Below are 20844 nucleotides of genomic sequence, written 5' to 3'. Positions count from 1 at the left end.
TCCCGGGCTGAAGGACAGGTCGTGTGGTCCCCGCCAGCAGGGAGCGTCTGCAAATTACCCCGCGCACCGAAGCCCCTCTCCCAGGCTTGGGTTTTACAGATTAATATTCTTCACGTTTTCTCCGGGGTTGAGTGGTTGGAGCAATCCTTTCCCACGACTGACTGTAGTTTTGGAGCCAAAGAGACTGGGGTTCAAATGCGGCATGCTACACTTCCTAGTTACACTTTATAGCTGTGTGACCTCAGGCAAGAGACTGTACTCTGAGCCTCATTTTATTAATTTATTAAATGGGGAACACAGTGTTCATTCCTGGGACAGTTGCAAAGATTAATTATAAGAAATCATTTATTAAGTTTACTGCTGGCCAGACCACTGGCTAAAGACTCTAGACAGATTACTTCCTTAAAGCCTCCCACCAACCTGGGACCCCTATTTTACAGATGAGAAAATAGAGGCACACACACACACAAAAAGTCACTTTCCCAGGTCATCCAGCGAAGTGGTGAAGCTGGCATTTGAATCCAGGCCGCGGCTCCCGGTCCCGCGCTCTTAAATTGAGCTGAGTTAATGAGGCTGGGGGGTGAACAGTGAGCACCCTGGTGAGGTGGATATTTGGACTCGAGTGCCTTCCTGCCAGATGCCCTGTTCATATATCAAGCTCTGAGGTCTAACTGGATCGGCATAACCCCTAGACCAAGATTCTTTGGGGGCAGGACCTAGAATGGATGAATGAATGAATGAATGAATGAACGAACGAATGAACGAGGCAAGGGAAACAAGACATCAGGAAAGAACAGAATGAGTGGTCTTGGGTGGTAGTGATTACTAAGAAACTCTTCCCCAGCTGGACCTCGGTTTACTCACGTGAGCGATGAGTGCACTTCGCTAAAGCTGTGAATCCTTTGGATTTTGGAGGTATCAGGCTGCGAAGAGGCAGCCATTAAAGACAGGTGGTTCTGGGTTCAAATCCCAAGTTGTGCCACCTATTAGCTACGTCTGTAAAACCTACTAGTAGCCCATATTTACTGAGCGCTCACTTGTTAAAGCTCTCTTCTAAGTGCTTTGCACGTATTATTTCTTTGAACCTCTGCAACAACCCAGGGCCGTAAGCACAGGGTTGTTGCGTGGTACCCAGTAGGCGCTCATTTTAAAGAATTAGCTTTTTTATTATCATCAAATAAAGATGGAGGAAATAAAGGCCGTTGGTTCAATATTAAGGACTCCATTTTCAGCCCTGGGCGTCTCTGTCATTCTATGGTCGTGTAGGGCAGCCGGGTCAGCGGTGACCTTTCGGGAAGCTGGGCTCGGGACCAAAAGCGCTCTCCAGCTCCGGAAACACCAGTAGTGCTGGCGCAGAATTAGGAGACGGTCCCTAGCACCACGTGAGCGTCGCTCGTCCGCTTCCCTCCCACTCTGTGCCCACCGCAGGCGTTGCACGTTCTCCCCGGACCCGCACATATCAGCGCGCTAGAACCTTCCGGCACGTATCCAGAAACCGAGTGGGGCGGGGCCTCCGCCCAGACCTTGAAGGCGGCCCGGAGGCCCCTTGGTGCCCTTAACAAAGATGGCGGAAGACAGCCCATCGGCTGAGCCAATCGGGAAGCAAGCTGGCCGTTGGGCCCCATGGGAAAGCGCGCTAGAGGGGAGCAGCGGGTGGCTTCTGCGCACGCGCCCCACCTATTGGCGACTAGGTGATGTTCCTGAGACGTAAATTTTGTCATTCTGAGTGAGGGGCAGCGAGGAGCGAGGCGGTGGGCATTGACTTCCACTCCCTGTGCACTGAACGTTGCTTTATTCATTGGTTAATTTTCCTAACAGAGCGCTGTAAACCAAGGTTGGGATGATCCCTCCTAAGCGGTGTGGCTGGTGCCGGCGCAGCCTCAGGCTGCTCTCGTCAGCGCCAGCCTTGCCCCTTCTCCTTCCTCAGCCTCCCCAGGCCGTCTCCCCACGCTGGGCCTGGCTCTCGGAGGGAAAGGAGTGCCTGCGAGGGCCCGGGGGCGCTTTCCAGTGTTCGTTTGCGGGGCGTGGCTTTGGGTTACGGGCTGTGGTTGCCCGCAGGGTCCGTGCCCTGCAGTCCGTGGTCGCTGAGCGCCCCCTTGGCCATCCCTGCTTGTCACTGTGGACGGCGAGGCTGGGGGCCTGCGAGGCTATTCGTGGCTGCCCCCAGATGCAGGCCCGGCCTTTGGCCTCCTGCCCGGGCAGCCTCCCCGCCAGACACCAGGAACCCAATGCACCAGCCATACGCCTCCCACAGAGATGGGACTGCCAAAGCCTTGCTGAGGTCAGTCAGGAAGCGGGCTGGCCGGCACCGTGGGAGACTCAGACTGGGAAGGCCTTCACTGAGATCTACTGTCTTGATCCCCCACTTGTCATTTTTGTGTGGGGTGCTCAAATGGAGAGTTACTTGATGAGAGGCTGACAGCACTGAAAAGGGGAAGGGTTGGAAGCCTCAGGATTCACTCCCACCCTTAGCCTCCCGGGCCCATCCTGGAGCTGGGATCCCTGGAGGTAATTTCCCTGTGCTTTGCGTTGGAGGACAGTGGCTGGGTACCAAATCTCTGTCCTGAGAAGCTCTGAGTCACTGACAATCAGTAATTAAAGAGACAGCCAGTGGGTCCCAAGAGGTGCGAAGTCTTGAGGTGGCCTCCCTGTCTACCCCTGAGTGGGAAGAGCTATACTGACTCAGGCCATCCCTGAAACCTGGTGGGAAAAGCCAAAAGGTCCCAGCCTTGGAGATAGAAAGTTTAGAAGAGACTTTGACCCCCACCATAGCTCTAGCAACCTGCTACCTTGCTACTCCTCATAATGATCTAGACTTAACATTTTCATCTGGGAGCAAGTTCCCTACAGCTGGCCTCCCTGAAGTGTTAGGTCTCAATCTCTCCCCGCTTTTCTAATTTCTGCCCTGCTGCCACCTGCGTCTTCCCTCCCCCCCCATCCCTTCCTGTCTCAGCTCTCACTGGACAGGTGAAGTTGGCACAGCTTATAGGATGGTAGATCCTATCATGGTGCCCAGCCCCTGGGGACTCCTGAGTAATTTGAGAGGCAAGGAGACCCTCTCCTGCTGCTCCCCCTCTTCCTAATTCTGAAATGAAAGTTCCCCAAATCCAGCCCAAGTTCTTTCTTGTAGCCCAGCTTTTTTGGGCATCTGGGTACGGGGAAAACGACTGTTACAAGGGACAGAAACCGACAGGGAGACACTGAGGGAGCCACGCCTGCTGTGGGAAGAGGCATTACTTTGGGGTGACTGCCCCCAGCTGTCTCATCTTCTCTTCTGAGGCTTTGTCTGGAAGCAGGACCTCCACAGTGAAACTGACCTTCTTGGCATGAATGAAGCTGTAGGTGTTGTCAAACCGCAGGACATCTGAGGGGAGGCAGAAAAACAGACATTCAGGCAATTCTAACAAAGGACAGCGATTTTTGTTGTCTGAACAAGGCAGTGTGGTACGTAATGAGGACAAAGGTGGCATAAGGAGTGGTCCCTCACCTTCTGAAACTTAAGCTGGGCTGACACAATATTCATAGAGAGAAAGAAACATAAGACAGAACATGCCGAGTGCCCGATGAGTGAGACAACCACATCTGTCACAGCTTACAAGGAGAGGGTCCTATAGACTGACGTCATGTAAAAGGCTTTTGAGAGGAGTTAGAGCTTGAACTGGCGGGGCAGAATCAGTAGGAGCAGTTGTCACAGTAATAATAGTAATGGTAACAATGGCTACCTAGGTGTCTCAGCCCTGGGTTGGTAATCTATATATACTATTATATTATTGCTCAAAATAACTCTATGAGTTCAGCATTAGTCCTGCTTTATAGCGTATAAAAAGGAGGTCACTGTGTCACATGGTGAGGAAGTGATGGAGCTGGAATTTCCCTCTGACCTGCATTGCTGCCTGACTTGGGCCCTGGGAAGACAAGCCCCATTCAGTTTCTGGCGAAGGTAAAATATACAGAGTTGTTGAACCAGGAAAGTATCCCATAGAAAGATAAATGGACAAAGATGCGCACTGCACCCCTGTTTGTAATCATAAAAGATTAGGAAAACTCAAAATGGGCATGGAGTTGGCAGAGAAGGCTTTGAAGCCTTGGCCAAGGAACAGACTGCTTTTAATCTAACCCCTTTCTTTTTGAGAAGTTCCCTTTCAGTCGAACAGCCCTTCAAGAGAACAGAGTGTGAGAACAAAAACACTGGCTCTGCCCTTTCTCTATCCTGGTCTTCTCTCACTTTTCCCAGGGAGAAAAAAAAAAAAAAAAAAATAAAAAAAACCAAAAAAAAAAAAAACCAACCAAACAAAACAGTGTATTTATTCCTGAGATTTCACCTCTCCCCTTTCCTGCCCCTAGATAAAATGCATAGTTTAGACATTGGGTAGACCCACCACCCACACTTTCTTCAGGGTGGGAAGTATTACTCATCAATTTTCTGTGTACCAGAGGTCTTTCAGAACCAATAGTCCCTCTGGAAAGAGGGACACTTCCTCACTGCCCTGCACGACAGAGCCCCAGCAACCAGAATCGGTCATGCTGGAGGAGAGGTCTGAGCTCCTTGGATCAAGCACCACCACCGAGATGGCTCTGCTTTGCATAGTGTGCCCTCAGAAACAAGGAAGGGGCTGTTCAGAGGTCCAGGCCCAAAGGAAGTGGAGTTCATGAATTGCATGGTTCATTTTGACACTAATCATGTACTGACAGACCTGTAGAGCCCCCCCCAGAGATCCTCCAGACTAGGGCTCCTCCACTTTTGTTGGGAACTGACTCCCTTGACAATCTGATGAACGCACACAACTTCAGATCTTCTGGAGCCCATCACGGACCCTTGGCGGCACATGGGTGTGATCGTCCCCTCTCATTGATATATGGAAACAAATACATATTCTAAATTAGCTTCCTTCTATTTCTCCTGATGGGAGATTATAGTGCTTTTTAAATTATGTGTTTAGGTGGGTTATATTACCCGTGAATTTCATTTCAGAATTGTAAAGGGGATATTAGACACTGTATGTTATAAAAGAGAGGTGTTTGGTCTTTAAGATTTAGTCACTGCTCTGAGGAGTCCACAAACCCCAGATTAAGCCCTCCTGCTCAAGAAGTGCCTGGCTGGCTCAGTCGGTAGAGCGTATGACTCTTAATCTCAGGGTTGTGAGTTCAAGCCCCACATTGGGCATGGAGCCTACTTAAATAAGTACATAAATAAAAAGACCTCCTGTTGTAGCCCATTCTCCTCATTTTAAGGAGAAGGAAATCAAAAGGTAGTTATTTAGAGACACTTGCTCAAAATACTTGGGAGAGTTGGTGGCACAGCTGGACTCAGAAACCAGGCCTCCTGGAGCCTGGCTGGGCTCCCCAGCACTGCGTGGTAGTACTGTGGAGCCTTCATCCAGTGTTTTGGGTCTTCTAGACCACCTTATGCACTCCTGGTGGACAAAGTCCAGATCTTTTCTGCTGAATCTTCTTTCCTAATAGAGTATTCGACACTCAGGCCCTCCAGAAATATTAATCGAGAGAAAATAAGTGAAACTAATTCAGACTTTGTGTCTCCTTCTCCCTACTTAAGCACACTTGGGCAAGGACCAGAATGGCCTGGGGAGGATTCATGTGCTCTCGCCATTGGAGGCTGGGACGGAGTTTTAATTTCTCCACTGGGAGATTACGTTCCACTTTGCAGGGAGTCGCCTGGTTCTTCAAGGGCACTGCCCTCCCACAGGTGAGCTTGTAACCTAACACTGGGTTCTCTCTGGGCTCAGGTCTAACCTGAGCCATGGCTCAGGGCAATAGCTGATCCCACCTCATTGTTTTTACCCCTGGGAAGGGGACGTGGGTGCTGTGACCTGCCTCTAATCCTCCTTGGAATGGACAAGAAGCAGCTCCCAAAGCTCCGCAGGCAGATAAGTGTTCCATCTGGGAATGTAACCAAGAAGGGCTAAAATAAATTTGGGGTTTGCAAACCTAAGTCTGGTTATGTTGTAAGGTTCCCAGTCCTTTCTCAGGCTGCGTCCTTCAGATACCGTAGACGGGCAATGCTGGAAAATGGGTTTGGGCGCTGCTGCTGGCTACATGATCTCGGGTAAATTACTTCCCTGGTCTCGGACTCCACTCTCGCCTCTGTCACATCGGGGACAGACCTGCTCATCTCTAGGATAGGCAATGGCCTAGAGATCTGGACCAGCACTCTAGGATTCCCTCACGTCTTCTGTCTTTTGGTGTGTACACAAGCTACTTTGTGGGAAAGATACCGTCCCTTCTCTATACCTCAGCTTCCCCGTCCATTAAAAAAAAAAAAATCAAGCTTAGGGGCATCTGGGTGGCTCAGTCAATTAAGCATCTGCCTTCAGCTCAGGTCATGATCCTGGGATCCTGGGATTGAGCCCCGTGTCAGGCTCCCAGCTCGGCGGGGAATTTACTTGTCCCTCTCCCTCTGCCTCTCCCCACACCGACCCCTGCTTGTGCTCTCGCTCCCCGCCCCCTCTCAAATAAATAAATAAAATCTTCAAAAAAAATTCAAGCTTCTATACAAAATATGCTCTGTGGATAATAGTATCTGGGCTGGTGTGCTAGGCCTTGTTCTTACTGAAGCATACATTAATATGCCTTCTCCTCCAAGGACCTGGCTGCTTGCTCACTAACAAGAATACTCCTCCCCAGGGAGCCATATCACAGAGCATCTATGAGGAAGGGGCGGTCGAGACTGAAGGTTGCCTGGCAGGTGGGGAAGTACACAGCACTGGAGGCTGGGGTGATGGTGTAAGACATCTGGGGGCTAGCTCCGATATCTCCTGGTGATGCTGCCCTAGAAATGGGGCACAGGGCTTCTCCCATCTCCAGCACCATCTCTAGGATGGTCCTTCTCCTCGCACAGGTCTTGCCCTAATGACAATGGTGTTTACAGTGTGTTGAGTGCTTGTTGTACACCAGGCATTATGCTAAGTGCTGCCCATTTAATCATCATGTATCCCCATGAGGTAGAGAATTTGATCCCCATTGTAGCAATCAGGAAACTGAAGTGCGGAGAGGCTAAGTCGCTCGCCTAAGGACTAGTCAGTAGGCAAATCCAAGTCAGCTCGATGATAAAGCCCTTGCTCTCATTCATTTTCCATGTCTGGCACATTGGCTCTGATAGAAAGGAAACTGGAGATTTGAAGGGCTTTTTGTGTGTGTGTATGTGGTTTTTCTGCTTACAAATGTAGTACATGGTCATTGTAAAATAACCTAGTTGCAGAACTAGTGTAAAAAAATAAAGCCCTCTAGAAGCTTCCTACCATCCCAGAGATAACCACCATCACAGTTAGCATACATTCCTCAGAATTCTTTTCAATGTATATACTTTAAAAAAACAAAGAGTCTACTGTATGCTATGTTTCATTCTTTGTTTTTTTAACATGTATTAGACACTTTACATGTCAATTTTTCTCTCGAATGGGTGTAATGTATTCCATGTACACATGGACCATAATTCATATACATAATTCATTAACAAGACCTTTTTAAGGCCATTTGGTTTATCGCCAATTGCCCAGGCTGCTAGGAACATCCTTGTACCTATATCTTTGTGTCTTTGTGTAAACATTTCTGTAGGATAAATTTCCAGAAGTAGAATTGCTGAAAGGGAATTTTAATCGATACCGCGAAGTTGAGGGATGTAAAACACTTTCAAATGCCTGTTTGCCATTCTTATTCCTCCTGGCTAAACTTCCTGTTCATGTCCTGTACTTGGGTTTTGATCAAGGTGGAGATAAGTGAAGCTCAGAGGGGTCAGGACTGGGCTTTTCAGCATTCTGCTCACCCTGGGATCCCTGCACCCACCCAGGTAGTTCTGCCTCTAGGAGCATTCCCCAGAAATGTCTGGTCATAGTCACAGATCCAGTTAAACTTGGACCAGAGAGCAGGTGTTCTGAACCCTTGTGATCACCTAGCACCATGATTCACCTCGACCTGGAAGTATCAGGTCAGAGTCCCGCCCTGCTGCTAACCAGCTGGGCCCCCTGGTCATTTCACCTCTCCAAGCCTAGGTTCGTTCCCTCATCTGTATAAGGAGAGGGTTGAACACATGGAGGCCCACGTCTAATGCTCATAGTCTGAGAAAGAGGGACCTCACAGGCAGACAGCTAGGGCAGGGGCTTTAAGCCAGGAAAGAGGTACTTACAGATGCCAGGATCAGTGCAGGTGAGAGTCCCATCCTCAGGAACCAGGTGGGCATTGTACCTCTGGTTGGAAAGCACCTCTGTCATCTCCCCTGCCCGCTGCCGCTCCCCCATCTTGGTCTTCAGGAAAATCCCAAAACCGATGTCGGAACCATCTGACATGAACTGCCACCTGCAGGGGACATCCGCCCGTTCAGACCTGATTGTGTCTGTTTGCGCACTCTCTGGGGGTCCTGCCACCAGGGCTTCTCCCACCCCAGCCCGACCACTGGCACCTGTGGCTGAAAGGCACAGGTGGCCTATCAGGGTCCAGAACACTACCTGAGGACACAGCCAGGGAAGAGGATCTCATACTCCACTTGGTGGGAGGAGCCTCGAGAAATCTGCACACTGTGCTCATACTGCTGTTTCACCTGATCTCGCACATAATACTTCCTGGGAATGTCACCCCCATAGTTGATCTGGAAGCAAAGCACAGAGTGAACTGGAATGTGCATTTGAGCCAGGCTTCCCTGGTGCAATCCCTTGCCCCTCCGGGCCCTGCAGGGGACTACACGGCCCATACCTTGGATTTGCACTTGGGGTTTCCATCAGGATCAGTCATGGTGCCCCCATACTCCACAGGCAGCTGGTCAGGGCTGATATATTTCAGTAAAACCTCCTTCCAGTTTGCTGGCAGCAGAGGGAAGGAAGGAGAAAAAAAAGGATCACCACTAGGCAGGATTGCTTCACTGCCCTGGTGGTCCACACAAAAGGGGCAGGAAAAACCCGTCTGCCCCACAGCCCAGAAAACTCTAGGAGCACATGATGTGCACGCAGCTCGGCAGGGGGTTCAGGAGGAAGCATCACCCAGAGGACTGCCCTTTCGCTGGACTAAGAATCGGAACACCTAGAGTCCTGTGTCCATTGCCTCTGGCCAGTTGAGCAACCTTAAGTAAAGTCACTTCACTCTGAGCCTGGTTCCTCCTGCCCCACACGGCTCCGGTGGGAGTGAGGTGACCTAACTGCTTGAGAGGGTGCTGTAAACTGTTAACTCCGTACACGTATGAGAGCATATGATCACTCCCAGGCAGGTGGTACAAATATCTGGTGTGCAATCAGAGGGAACAGAGAAAAGAGGGAAGGGCATCCCACGCGGAGGGAACAGCATGTGAGGCAAGCAGGAGGGCCTGAGTCAACCTGATCTGTCCTGGTTCAACTGAATTCCAGGAGGGTCCGACCACGTGTCTCATCCCCTGCTTTCACCTGCACGTAATCGTGCTCAATCGTGACTTACCGACTGCACCATAGTCGAGTAGCCCCTTAAACAGGGCTCCCTTGGCTTTGCCCCAGCCACGACTTCACTTCTGCTCTGTTTTTCAGGCTGTCTAGCTGCTGGTGACTCGGCTCTTTTTTTTTTTTTAAACAACCAAGCCCTTTCCTGACTAGGAGAGTTTGACTCTGGTGCAACCAATGCTGAGAACCACGTCACCACTCCGAATTCCTAAACTAGTATCAGCCAAGCACAATATTTTGCTACTGGAAACCTTGCCGTGCCAACTCTATAGCTGAAAATAGGCAGCATCTCCAAGTCATGGGGTACGACCCGGGGTCGTCTGCTGCTGAGGCTGGCTGGAAGCCCACAGGGGCCGTCCAGGGTCTCCCAGCCCTCCGATTTCTAGGGTCCTGAGACCATACAACTCCTGGGACACAGCGTCTGTGCTCTTGGGCGGGGGTATAATCTGTGCTTCCTAAGCTCCCCTGACCTGCGCAGAGTGAACGTCTTCCCTCCTCTGCTGAAGACCCGGTAGCTTCTGAGCCTGAGGCGGGTTTGGTTGAAAGGGTTGCGGGTGTGGGGGGGAGAACAGCCTGCACCTCCTCCATAGTTCTGCTGCCAGGAAACCCAACCGGCTCATGCTCACGGTGGGCGGTAGCAGCAGCAAAGCCAAAAATCATCAGAGCCTTTTGCTCAGATTTTGTATTTCTTCCCCCAGCTCAGCTGGAGGGTTGGAACAAGGCCAGAGGGACCCTTCCCATCTTACAGAGAGAGTAACTGAGGCAACAGGAAGCCAAACTTGTTGCTGCCAGAGTCAGGACCAGAACCCAGAAGTTCTGAACTTTCCAGAATGCTTCACGCCACTCCCAGGGTTCACCACTGCACATCGGGAAGATCTCCACTTTCCCTGTGTCGCCTAATGGTGAACATTCAGAAATCTTCAGAGTCCCTATTACCTACCCCCAAGCTCAACTCCATAGGTGGCACCAGGCCTGACATGGGGCGGTCCCAGTCTACCTTTCTGGCCTTTTCTTCCCACCGACTCCACTTAACGATCCGGCAAAACTCAGCTCCTCTCTGTCCCTGGTTGGCTTGATTCCTGCTAATCTTCCTTGCTGGCTTCTCCTTGTGCCTTGATGTCCTCCCAGCTCCCCTGCATATCCAATCCCTGTCGAGTGTGGCCCTGCCAAGCTCAACACTTCTTGCTCCGCCTGCCCGTGAACTCAGATAGTCCCCAGGGTTTGGCCTCTGCTCTTCCATGGGCAGTGTTTACTCTCAAGATTTTAGCTGCTGCCTATAATTGAGAATTCCCAAATTTCCAAACCGGAGTCCTCTCCTCAGCTTCAGGCTCACGTACCCTTAACATCTGTACGTCTCACAGACTCCCCAAACTCAACGTCAAGGTTATGTCCCCCAGCTGAACTAATCGCCCCAGATTCATTGCAATACTCCGTTACTCATGCTAGACACCAGAAAGTCATTCTAGATTTCTCTTCCTCCCTTCCTACGCCCAGTGGATGGCGTTCTGCTGTTTTACTTCCTAAGTAAGTCCCAAATCCCTCCTTTCCTCTCTATCTCTACCGCCATGGCCCCGGCTCGGGCTTGCAACAGCTCTTGCATGGACCGCGGCCACAGTGTGCAAACTGGTACCTGTCCTTCGCAAGCTTGCCAGTCAAACGTGTCTCCGTTTAAAGTCTGAGCCGGGTCCTTCCCCCGCTCAGAACTCTTCTTGGGTTCCCAACAGCCCATGGAGCTGTGTCCCAGCTTCTGAGCACAGTGCCCTGGCTCCTCCGTGCCCTGGCTCCCAGCTGCATCTCCTCTCTCTCACCTCACCTCTCACCGCACCCTGGCCCTGCCGTGCTCCCTCCGACTGCCTGAGCCGCGGTGCCTAAGGCCTTCACTCAGTGCTCTTCTTTCTGCCCAGCGGCTTCCTGCCTGGCTTCATCTGGCTGCCTCTTACTCATGCTACAGCGCTCGGCTGAGGTCGGCATCGGCTCCCGCCTGGGTCGGGAGGGCTGAGTGCCCCCGCTCTGTGTTCCCACCCATTTCTTGATTTCCTTCTTTTACATTTAACATATGGGGCTGCTACACATCTATTTGCAGCTCCCCTTCCCCAAGAGGGCCAGGAGCTCCTCAGGGGACTCTGTCTGATGCATCTTTGTCACCTAGTCCAGGGTGGGCCCACAGTAGGTGTGCATCAAAGGAAGCCCCTCCTAGTTGCTCCTCACTAGAAGCCACCTCACCGCTCCTGTGGCCTCCGTGGTGCTTTGCCTCTGCTCTTTCCCATACCTTTTCTAGCCTGTATCCGTTGCTTTCTCTCTAAAGGCCTCTCTCCTGTTACACTGTCAGCTCCCTGAGGACAAGACTGGTGTTTCGTTCCTCTTTGCGTCTACAGTGCTGAGCTCAGTACTTTCTTCTAGAGTGTCTGAGAGGAAGAGTCCTTGTGAAAACAGAGAGGAAGACCCTAGCCCGGCCCCCACTTGCTCTGGGATCCCACTGCTACCAAACCAGCAGAGGAAGCCTTCGCCCTAGACACTTCTAAAGCTATCCCCAATTTGGGCCACAGACCAGCCGGGGGTGCTGAGAAGAGTCTGGGCTACTCACCCCCCAGGACCATGATCTTCTTGCGCGTGTCCTCACTCAGGAAGGGTTTGATGAGGTTATAGGCCACAGGAAACAGCTTGGGGGCTGGAACAGAGACCAGGCGATGTGAGACCGGGAGCAAGGCCCACTATGTCCCTGACAGTGTCCTCCCCAGCCCCGTGTCAGGTCACAGGTTCCCCAGTGCTGTGGAGCCTACACAGGCAGCCCAGGGTATGAGGCTTGACACGGGCACCTGTCTGACTTCCAGCTTCCCTGTCTGGACAGCGAGCGAGTCTAGCCTTCCTATGTCACCGGTCTGAGTGGTGCCAAGGAGGCAATAAACCCTAAAAGGTTTGTAAATTGCAAATCGGTCTGCCTATGTCAGAGGTCCTTGGATCCCCTCCTCTGGCTCACCCCGTTCTATTCCCCCGAGTGTGTCCCAGGAACATCGTTGGCCCCTCTTTCCCATCTGACTTCATCGCAGATAGTTCCCAACTTACCTTTAACAATGAAAAGACGCTTCAGCGTTTCAGGGTAGTTTTCCTCGAACATGCAGAGAAACTGTGGAAACAAAATCACTGAGTCCAGTGGGCTCAGACCTCTGTACCAGGGAGGCAGACCCTGCCTCCTCCAGGCCAGACTCGGCCTCCACTGCCTCACCCACAGGGCCTCCTAGCAGAGGGGTCCACTCCCACTTTCTCTCCTCTTCCCACTCCCCTCCCAGCCCTGCCCCTCACCTCCCCATAGGCCTCCACTGCAGGCTTCCAGAGATGCTTGAGGCCAAGCCCCTCGCAGTCATAAATCAGGGTGACGGTCTCCACCTTCTTCCCCACCTGCAGGGGACAGAGGAGCAGAAAGTCACAGTAGGCTGCCACACCAGAAGCCTACCCCAGTCCAGGGTAAGAAGCTGATGTGCTCATGTGCCCACATGGCGAACAGGTCTGGGCAGGGCCATATCTAGGGTTTTCCAAATTGAGATAAGCACCCCAGGCCAGAATTATGGCCTAGGCTAGTCACTCTTCCTGCCTAGGTGTCCCTGTTCTCATCCAGTAAACAACTGGGTAGATCTAGATTATATCTGAGGTCCCTTCTGTTCTGCAGTCTGACCTGGTGGCCTCCTGCTTCCTCTGTGCACAGTGCCTGGTAGCGTTCCGTCCGTGGGGCCTCGTGGGGCCACTGATCTGGTACACGGGCCCAGAGCCTCCCCGCCCACCCTAAGCCCTGAAGGGTGCCCGTCTAATGCTTCTCGGCATCCGCGGCCTATAGGGTCTCTGCACATACTAGGCCCTCAGTGCATGTTCGTGAATGACAGTGTTGAAATGTCCCCAAATTTATGACATCATTTCGCTGGATCCTTACACAGGCTAAAGAGGAAGGCAGGAGAGAAGATCAGGGTGGCTCCAGCACTCTCCTTAGCCTTTTTCTCAGAGAGGGAATCACCTGTCCTTCTCTTTTTTTTTGAATACAGAGCTAGTGAAGCACAGACTCTCAGCATCCACACCAGTGGTACCCAAATACTTGCTCAAGGAGAGGCTGGTCCACAACAAAGATCTTACCAGTGCCCAGATGAACGAGAAAAGCAATGATACTGTAGTATGTTACTTACGAAACTAAATTTCTTCGATTTAAAGGACTGCCCTTTATTCCGAGACTATGCCGTTCCTATAGTTTTGGGAGTTAATTACGGAACTGTAGCCAGTAAATTTTCTTTTTAAGTCCTTACTCGGAGAAAAATAAAAATCTGTCAACATGGGTCAGTCCCTAAAACTTGGAAATTTCACTCGTCCGTGAAATCCAAACGCCTGGGCCTCAGCCCTGAAGCTGTGCTTAAATCCCTGTGTGATACGCCTGCTTCTGCTGGAACGCGTCCATGGCGGTGAACTCATTCTCAACCGTGCTAAGCCCACTCGCCTTTTCGGTCTGGCGGGCACACTCCTGCAGGAGCCGCTCACAGTCCCGCATCTTGGTCTTGAGCAAGTCCTGTTTGGTGGCTGAGAGGAGCAGCCCCTTGGCATCCAGAGGTCCAATGATATCGTACCAGATGGGGCAGCCGTCCAGGTCATAGCCACACATGCCCCCTGACAGATACTGCTGGACCACCTGGGCAAAGACACAGAGGGGGCGCCTGGTCAGCAGGCCCGGGGGCGGCCAAGCCTTCCCTGTATCCCGGGGCCTTTCTATGGGTTCATCAGGCTCTCCCTCCACAGCCTTTCCCCCTGGGTGCCAATGGATACCCACTCTGGGAACCATTAGAGCTCACTTGGCATCGTCAGACCTTTCCTCTTGAGGGTCCCAGTCTGACAGACTCAGGACACAGACTGTGGGTGCAACAGCCCTAACTAACACAGGGGTGGGGCAAGATCATTTGTCCTTACCTCTGGAGGCTGCCAGCTCGTGATGTTGTCGATGTCCTTTTGCTTTCGGAACTCCACGTGCTGCAAACATACAGTCAGGGCTTTTAAAAAAAAGCGGGGTGGCAGAACCCCTCATAGGCATCTAGCAACAGGCGACACCGTGTCTCAGGTACATCATGAGAAGGCAATTGGCAGGACTGGAAAAGAGGCGCTGCCTGTTTTAGAGATCTGGGCAGAACGGACGGTAATTCTTATCTGGCCCAGAACTAAGAAAACTCTGTCTTTCCAGGGAAGGGAATGCACTTTGTCCCAAAGGGATAAGGCATCAACAGTGGCCAGCTAATACTCAGATATGCCACAGGAGCCAGAGGCTGTGATTGGGTGGGCAGGGTGGGCAAAGGAAATCCAAGCCCAGTGTGATTCTGATGGGTGGGAACCGAGGCAACAGTGGGATATGGAGCCAAATGGAGCTCACCTTCCGGAGCATGGCCTCGGACTTCTGCAGGTCGAAGTTTCTTGCTGTAACAGGGAAATGTGGTCAGGGTTAGACCAGCGGGCTGGGCATCCAAGGACAGGGAGATTTCCCTATTCTCATGCTGGGGCTGGTTCTTCTCCATCTTCACCCCAGCTGACTCCCAGATCACCCCACATGCAGAAGCTTAACAGGAGGACTTTCTCTGGGGGCTTCTGGAACACCATAGCCCCTGAAGAGCAGGTCAAGGACCAGGGCAGGTGGGTGCAGCCTTGTAATATCGCGGTCAAAAGAATTTTACCCTAGTGGATGCAAGAGGTGAAAGATCTTAATCTCCTCTCAGGGAAAGTAAACCGTGGACCCCCTTATCATTCAGCCTTCCCCCTTTACACAAAGTTAATCTCCTTCACGGTCTAACATCCGGTTCTGAGGACTTGACCTACAGTTCAATGATGAACACAGCTGCCCTGTCATCTGGGGTGGATCTGGCAGGACATCCCAGTAGGATAGAGGGGTTGATGAGCCTCCAGTCAACCTTGCCATATTTTCAAAGGACCCACGCATACCCTAATGGGACACAGAGGGACCTCCTCCTGGGGTTCCTGGAAAGCTTCAGAATTAAAGTCCACCTGGGCCACCTCTTCATTTCATGCTCCAACCCCAAGTCATCCTGCTCAAGCTTGAACACAAAGACCTCACTGCCCCCCAAAAGCCACCTGCTTCCAGGTAATCCGAGCGGTCATTTGCACTCAGCACTCATTGCTACGCTGAGCAGAGATCCACCGCCAAGACACTCAGAGAGTACGGTCCCTTTCTCAGCCATGTGACAAGCTTTCCAATACGGGTGAATTCCGTGCTGCCACCTGCGTCCCCTCGGCTGTCATGTTGCCCATCCATGGATCCTTCCTCTGACCATTCCTCATGGCCTGGTTTCAAGTCCATCCACAGAACTTCCCTTTGGATGTTGTCCAGTCTGCAAGTGCCCTCCTTAAAAAGTGAGCCCTCCAGAACGGAGCAGAGCACCGGGTGTTGCCTACCCTTCTCCGATAAAGCCTGAGAACTTTCTTGGCCACAGTGACACCCTTAACTCAGATGGAGCTTACAGTCAACTGAACCTCCCAAATCCTTTTCAGCTGTGCTGCTGCTAAGCCTCCTTCCCATATGTTGTGAGGTGGTTTTCTGGATCCATCCCTATCAGATTTCATCTTGTTACACTCAGCTCGCCCCATTTCATCCTTTAAAGAGTTTCTGAGATCCAGACTCTGACCAATTTTGCCAACTGACCTATGAACTGTCCCTCCCAGCCGTATGTCCTCTGTGGATCTGATTGACATTGAGATCTGCTGACGGCCCTGGGACCTGTGCCAGACAGGCTGCCCTCTGGACTGTCACAGGTCCCTTAACCACTGATCTCTGGGAGTGGCCAAGCACATTCCCTGACTCTGCTATCAGGAAATCCACTCCACTGTCCTGCACCCAAAGGGTGCATCAAGAGATTTGACCAACGCCAGGCCCGTCATTGGTACTGGACACACATTCGTAGAACCGAACGGCCTTTACTCTTAGGAAGTTTCTTCTGATGGAGACCTTTCACGCGCCATCATGGCAGCAAGGGGCAGCTTTTAGAGGAACACAATCTGGGTTTGCATCTCAGCCCTTCCCCTTTCTCCCAGTCTGACCTTGGACGAGATATTGCACATCTCCAACTGAATCACCTAATGATCTAGAAACGCCTGAAAGATGCAAAGCAACATGCTCTCACGATGGGGGATCCCAGTTGGTCTGTGAAAGTGGGAATGCTCCATAGGAACAGGAGTGGTGGTGAAGTGTGAGCCCCCTTCTCTCCGAACGGCTCTCCGACTCACCCGTATCTGCCAGGGTCCAACACCCAGGGTCTTCTTTGAGGGCCCTCCCTGAGTTGCCACTTGGCCCTGGCAGTACCCGGCCTGGTGCCTCCCCATGCCTGCTGAGTCAGGCCTCTCCAGGGCTCCTATGCCCTGGTCAGGGGCAGATCAAAGCTTGGCTTAGGGCACTGCCAGAGAAGATGACCTAGGAGCAGCTGTCCTGGGTTCTGATTTGATCACTTCCGAGTCCTGGAGAAGGAGAAGACTTCAACCTGCTTTGCCCCCTACTACCCGACACGCACACAGCTTCTACCACCTCCTGTTTTCATCTGGCCATCAGACCCTCCTTGCTGGGAAGCCCAGAGCTCAGCCCCAGTCAGGCGGAAGCAGTAGAGATTTCTGTGCCTGCTCTCAGGGCTGGGGGTCGGGGGCAGCAGAAAACTGAACCCACGTGAGGGGAAGGGCCAAGAGTGTGAGCCCAAGAGAAAGACATTTTGCTAGCACGCACTTTGAAAATGTTTACTTTAGAATCAAAGGTAGAGAGGGAAAAGGTTTCCTTAAAAAAAAGAAAAGAAAGAAAAAAGGGCAACAAAAACCCTAATTGAAATTCACAGTAGAGTCTGACCAGGCCTGAGCTCCTGCCCAGGAAATGTGAAGCACAAGTAAAGTACTGAGGGGACACTTCCTCTGTCTGAAGAGGCTGAGCTTGGCTGCGTGGGGGGGGGGGGGGGGGGCAGCTGTGGCTTACTGGAGAGAATGCCGGCCTGGGAGTCTGAGGCCCTAGGTTTCCGCCCCAATTCGGCTTCTCATCAGCTGTGTGCCCTCATGTACGTGCCCTCCCCTCTCTGAGCCTCCGCTGTTTCGTCTGGCAAATGAGGATGACGATAACGCTTTGAAATTCTTGCAAAGAGAGGGGTTATCCCAGGACTGGGGTGTCGGGAATGTCTGGGAAACCAACTGCCAGGAGCCTGGGGAGCCTCCTCTCCGATAAAAGAGCTGTGTAATTGTTCGGCTCTCTGAAACCACAGGTCTCTACCTACCAGCAGCTCGGTGGTGTGTTTGATCATCTTGCAGCCGGCTCTTTAAGGCAGCCCAGCCTTCCCACGCAGCCTACCCACCCGCTTCTGGCTACAGCCCTTCAGCAAATGCTGGACCAAAATATCCTCCAGCCCTGGACTGACTCCACTGCGCCCCCGTACCAGCCCTCCACCCAATCTGAGTGGGCTGGCGGGGCGGAGTGTCACAACATTTGGGGGGAAAGGGGCAAGGGACACCTCCAGAGGCGCACAGGGCCCCACGTGGCTTTCCCGGCTGCACCTGCCCTGGGGTGCCTACTAGCAGTCCCTCAGAGTGTGCCAGCTCCATTTCTGGGCAGAAGAGAAAAATACATCCCTTCACCTGTCCCAGGACCCCTAGGGGATGTATGTGTGTGTCCGTGCCTATAAATAACCGGACATGATACGTATTTTAATATGTTGGGCTATGATTCTACAACATAACTGAATCTCTGTTAACCTAACGCAGTGGAATTTTCTCTATTATTTCAGTGTCTGGTAATAAAGTTTCTATAAAGAAAAAAAAAAGTGTGTCACAGGAACCAGAGAGGGTGGCACATGACTCGAACCACAGGAGAGGAGAAGAGAAAAAAGAAAGGAGAGATTTCAGGAGTCGGGGTATGGGGTTGAGCTGGACTCTGATGCTAGTGGAAAGCCGTACCCCTCATTAGCGCATGCAGAGTAGTGTCATGTTACATCTCGCAATGAGCAGGGCACCCTGTCTGGTCCTGTTCTACCGGAGGGGAGCCTGAAGCAGATGTGCGCCCATAGCCCACGTGCCACAGCCAGGCCAGGGCAAGCTGGAACTAGAACGTGGGGCTCTGGAGCCGGGTGGTGGCTTGAGGGCAGTCTTGTCAACTGAGGCCAGGCTGAGTGCCCCCCATGCCCTTTGCCCCTCCTGCAAGCTGCCTAAACTGCTGCTCTGTCACCCCAAAAGGCCACAGAGGGGGCCAGCCCCTCCCAGGGGCCTGCACTCTGGTTCTCTTTTTTTTAAAGATTTTTTTTAAATTTATTTTTCAACAGAGAGAGAGATAGCGAGAGAGGGAACACAAGCAGGGGGAGTAGGAGAGGGAGAAGCAGGCTTCCCGGTGAGCAGGGAGCCCGATGTGGAGCTCGATCCCAGAACCCTGGGATCATGACCTGAGCAGAAGGCAGACACTTAACGACTGAGCCACCCAGGTGCCCCTGCACTCTGGTTCTAAACTTGGCTCTGTGCTGACTTCCCACGTGGCTGGGTCTTCCTGGGCTTTTCCTCAACCCACTTCCCCAAGCCCATCAGCAGAGTGGATTTATCGAATGGAGGGAAAGTGCACTGGGCTGGGAGTCAGCCCACCAGCTCCAGTCTTCTCTCTGCCTGTGGCTCAGGCGCTGTGTGACCTGGAGCAAGTTACTTCACCTCTCTGAGCCTCAGTGTTGTTATTCCACCCAATAGGAGGGTCAAGGCTATGTAATTGCCCAGGGCCCTTTTGGTTCTAAAGGTTGAATTCTTCAGATTCTCAGATTGCCAGGGGCAGGGTTTCCAAAGGGTGCCATTCTGCTACCCAGAACTAGCCCCTGCCCCAGCCTCCCGCAGCCCCTCTTCCCTCACCTCGGAGCCAGCGCAGGAGAAAATAGTCATCTGGATTCGGCAGGGTGGGCAGCACATCCTGGACATTCTCCCGAAACTGTAGGGAGAGGTAGGAGGGTGAGTGGCAGGTCCCCCCCGACCACCCCCTGCCTGGGGCTCTCCACCGGGACTCTGCTGGACCCCTCTTCAACATGGGTCAACTCTGCAGACACTGGCTGAGCACGTGGGCTGCATAGTGCACTCTGTCGCCTCAGTGGACAGCAAGGAGGAGGCGGGAAGGGAGTAACACTTGCACACTCCAGTGTGGCGGGCGGCCATAGGCGATCCCAGCTAACTGTGATAGTGGACACTCGGGGAGCATGCCACAGCCAAACCTGTCCATTCGCCAAGCACTCCCTGTGTGCCCAGCACTGAACTTGGCACTTATCTTATTCATGCCTCACTCAAGAGTCCCTAGAGGTATTACTCTCCCCATTTTACAGATGAAGAAATTAGAGCTCAGAGAGACTAAGTAACATGCCCAAGGTTGAACAGCTAGTAACCAGTAGGGCTGGGATGCAAACCCCCGTCTGTCCGAGGCCAGAGCAGGCACACTTTCCACTGGAGTCTTCTGCCCCTTAGTAATGGACGGGTGAGCAATGCGCTGAGGGAGCAGAAGGAAGGAAGAGTTTGATTGTGACAGGCCCAGGAAGACAGTGGTCTCATACGACTTCAAAAAAACATTTATGGTGGGCTTGAAGGACTTCAAAGGTAGCAGGAGGAGGGAGGAGGGCAAACCAGGTGGAGGGAACAGTTCCAACAGGAAGCCACAAAGGGGGAAAGTGCAGGGAGTGTGAAACAAGAGATATGGACAGTGACCCCAAGGGGTGGCCACGTCCACCTCCAACTGCTCACTACCCTGTAGGTGCGCACACCCCCACATGCTCTCCCCATGCCTCCTGCTCCCAGGCCCTCACCTTTCTCTAGTCACTGACCTACAGGGCAGCCACAGAGGGGACCAATGAGGACCTGCCACCTCTGCCCCTTGCGGAGGTCAGCCGGGGACTCAGATCATCCCAGCCCATCCCCCAAACAGCTCCCGGACTCCCAGGGAAACTGCTCCAGCAGGGCCCAGGCATGAAGCCACCCCTCACCAAGGACCCTACCCAGCCCCCGGTTTCCAGTTTAATCACCACCTAATCCCTCCTCTGCCTGACTTCCCACGCAGGTCAGCAGTAAAACCTGAAACCTCCCTATCCAGCCTCCTTGGGATGCGGGAGGCCCAGCCTGGGGCAAAGCCTTCATGGGGCTGGTGTCTCAGCTCCACTGCCATGGCAGGAGACATCTGTCCCCCCAGCAATGGAGACCTGCTTGGCTGTGGAGCCTCCAAACCTTGAGACCAGACCCCATCAATTCTGGGTCAGAGTACAGCCAACCTCCCCTCTCCTAAAGAGTAGATTCAGTTGGTGGACAAAGGGGTCCAGCCTTCCAATTGTTGCCACCTCCTCTGCTCAGGCGCCAAGGCAAAACCAGGCTTACCTCCTAGCCTTCTGAAGAGCATCTGCCCAAACCGCCAGCCAGGGAGGAACCTGGATTG

At 52.6% G+C, this 20844-nt stretch overlaps 1 protein-coding gene across 2 annotated transcripts in view; it reads right to left on the bottom strand.

The window, feature by feature from the left end:
* Positions 1-1613: 1613 nt before the first annotated feature.
* Positions 1614-20844, bottom strand: part of SEC14L2 (SEC14 like lipid binding 2) — a 20205-nt gene continuing 974 nt past the window's right edge. Inside the window, exons 2-12 of one of the 2 annotated variants that reach the window (XM_032395046.1) lie at positions 19290-19365; positions 14806-14849; positions 14352-14411; positions 13888-14076; positions 12714-12809; positions 12477-12537; positions 11998-12081; positions 8704-8810; positions 8460-8599; positions 8141-8310; positions 1614-3364 (exon numbers count right to left, since the gene is read on the bottom strand). In XM_032395046.1, the coding sequence (XP_032250937.1) occupies positions 3234-3364; positions 8141-8310; positions 8460-8599; positions 8704-8810; positions 11998-12081; positions 12477-12537; positions 12714-12809; positions 13888-14076; positions 14352-14411; positions 14806-14849; positions 19290-19365 (1158 nt within the window). In that variant the 3' untranslated portion in view covers positions 1614-3233. The remainder of the gene's footprint in view (positions 3365-8140; positions 8311-8459; positions 8600-8703; positions 8811-11997; positions 12082-12476; positions 12538-12713; positions 12810-13887; positions 14077-14351; positions 14412-14805; positions 14850-19289; positions 19366-20844) is intronic. The other variant, XM_032395047.1, reaches the window with a different exon arrangement.

This window comes from Phoca vitulina, unplaced genomic scaffold (genome assembly GCF_004348235.1).
Source record: "Phoca vitulina isolate PV1807 unplaced genomic scaffold, GSC_HSeal_1.0 scaffold82, whole genome shotgun sequence".
NCBI lineage: Eukaryota > Metazoa > Chordata > Mammalia > Carnivora > Phocidae > Phoca > Phoca vitulina.
Note: the sequence above shows the minus strand (reverse complement) of the source record. Positions and strands in the feature narration are given on the sequence as shown.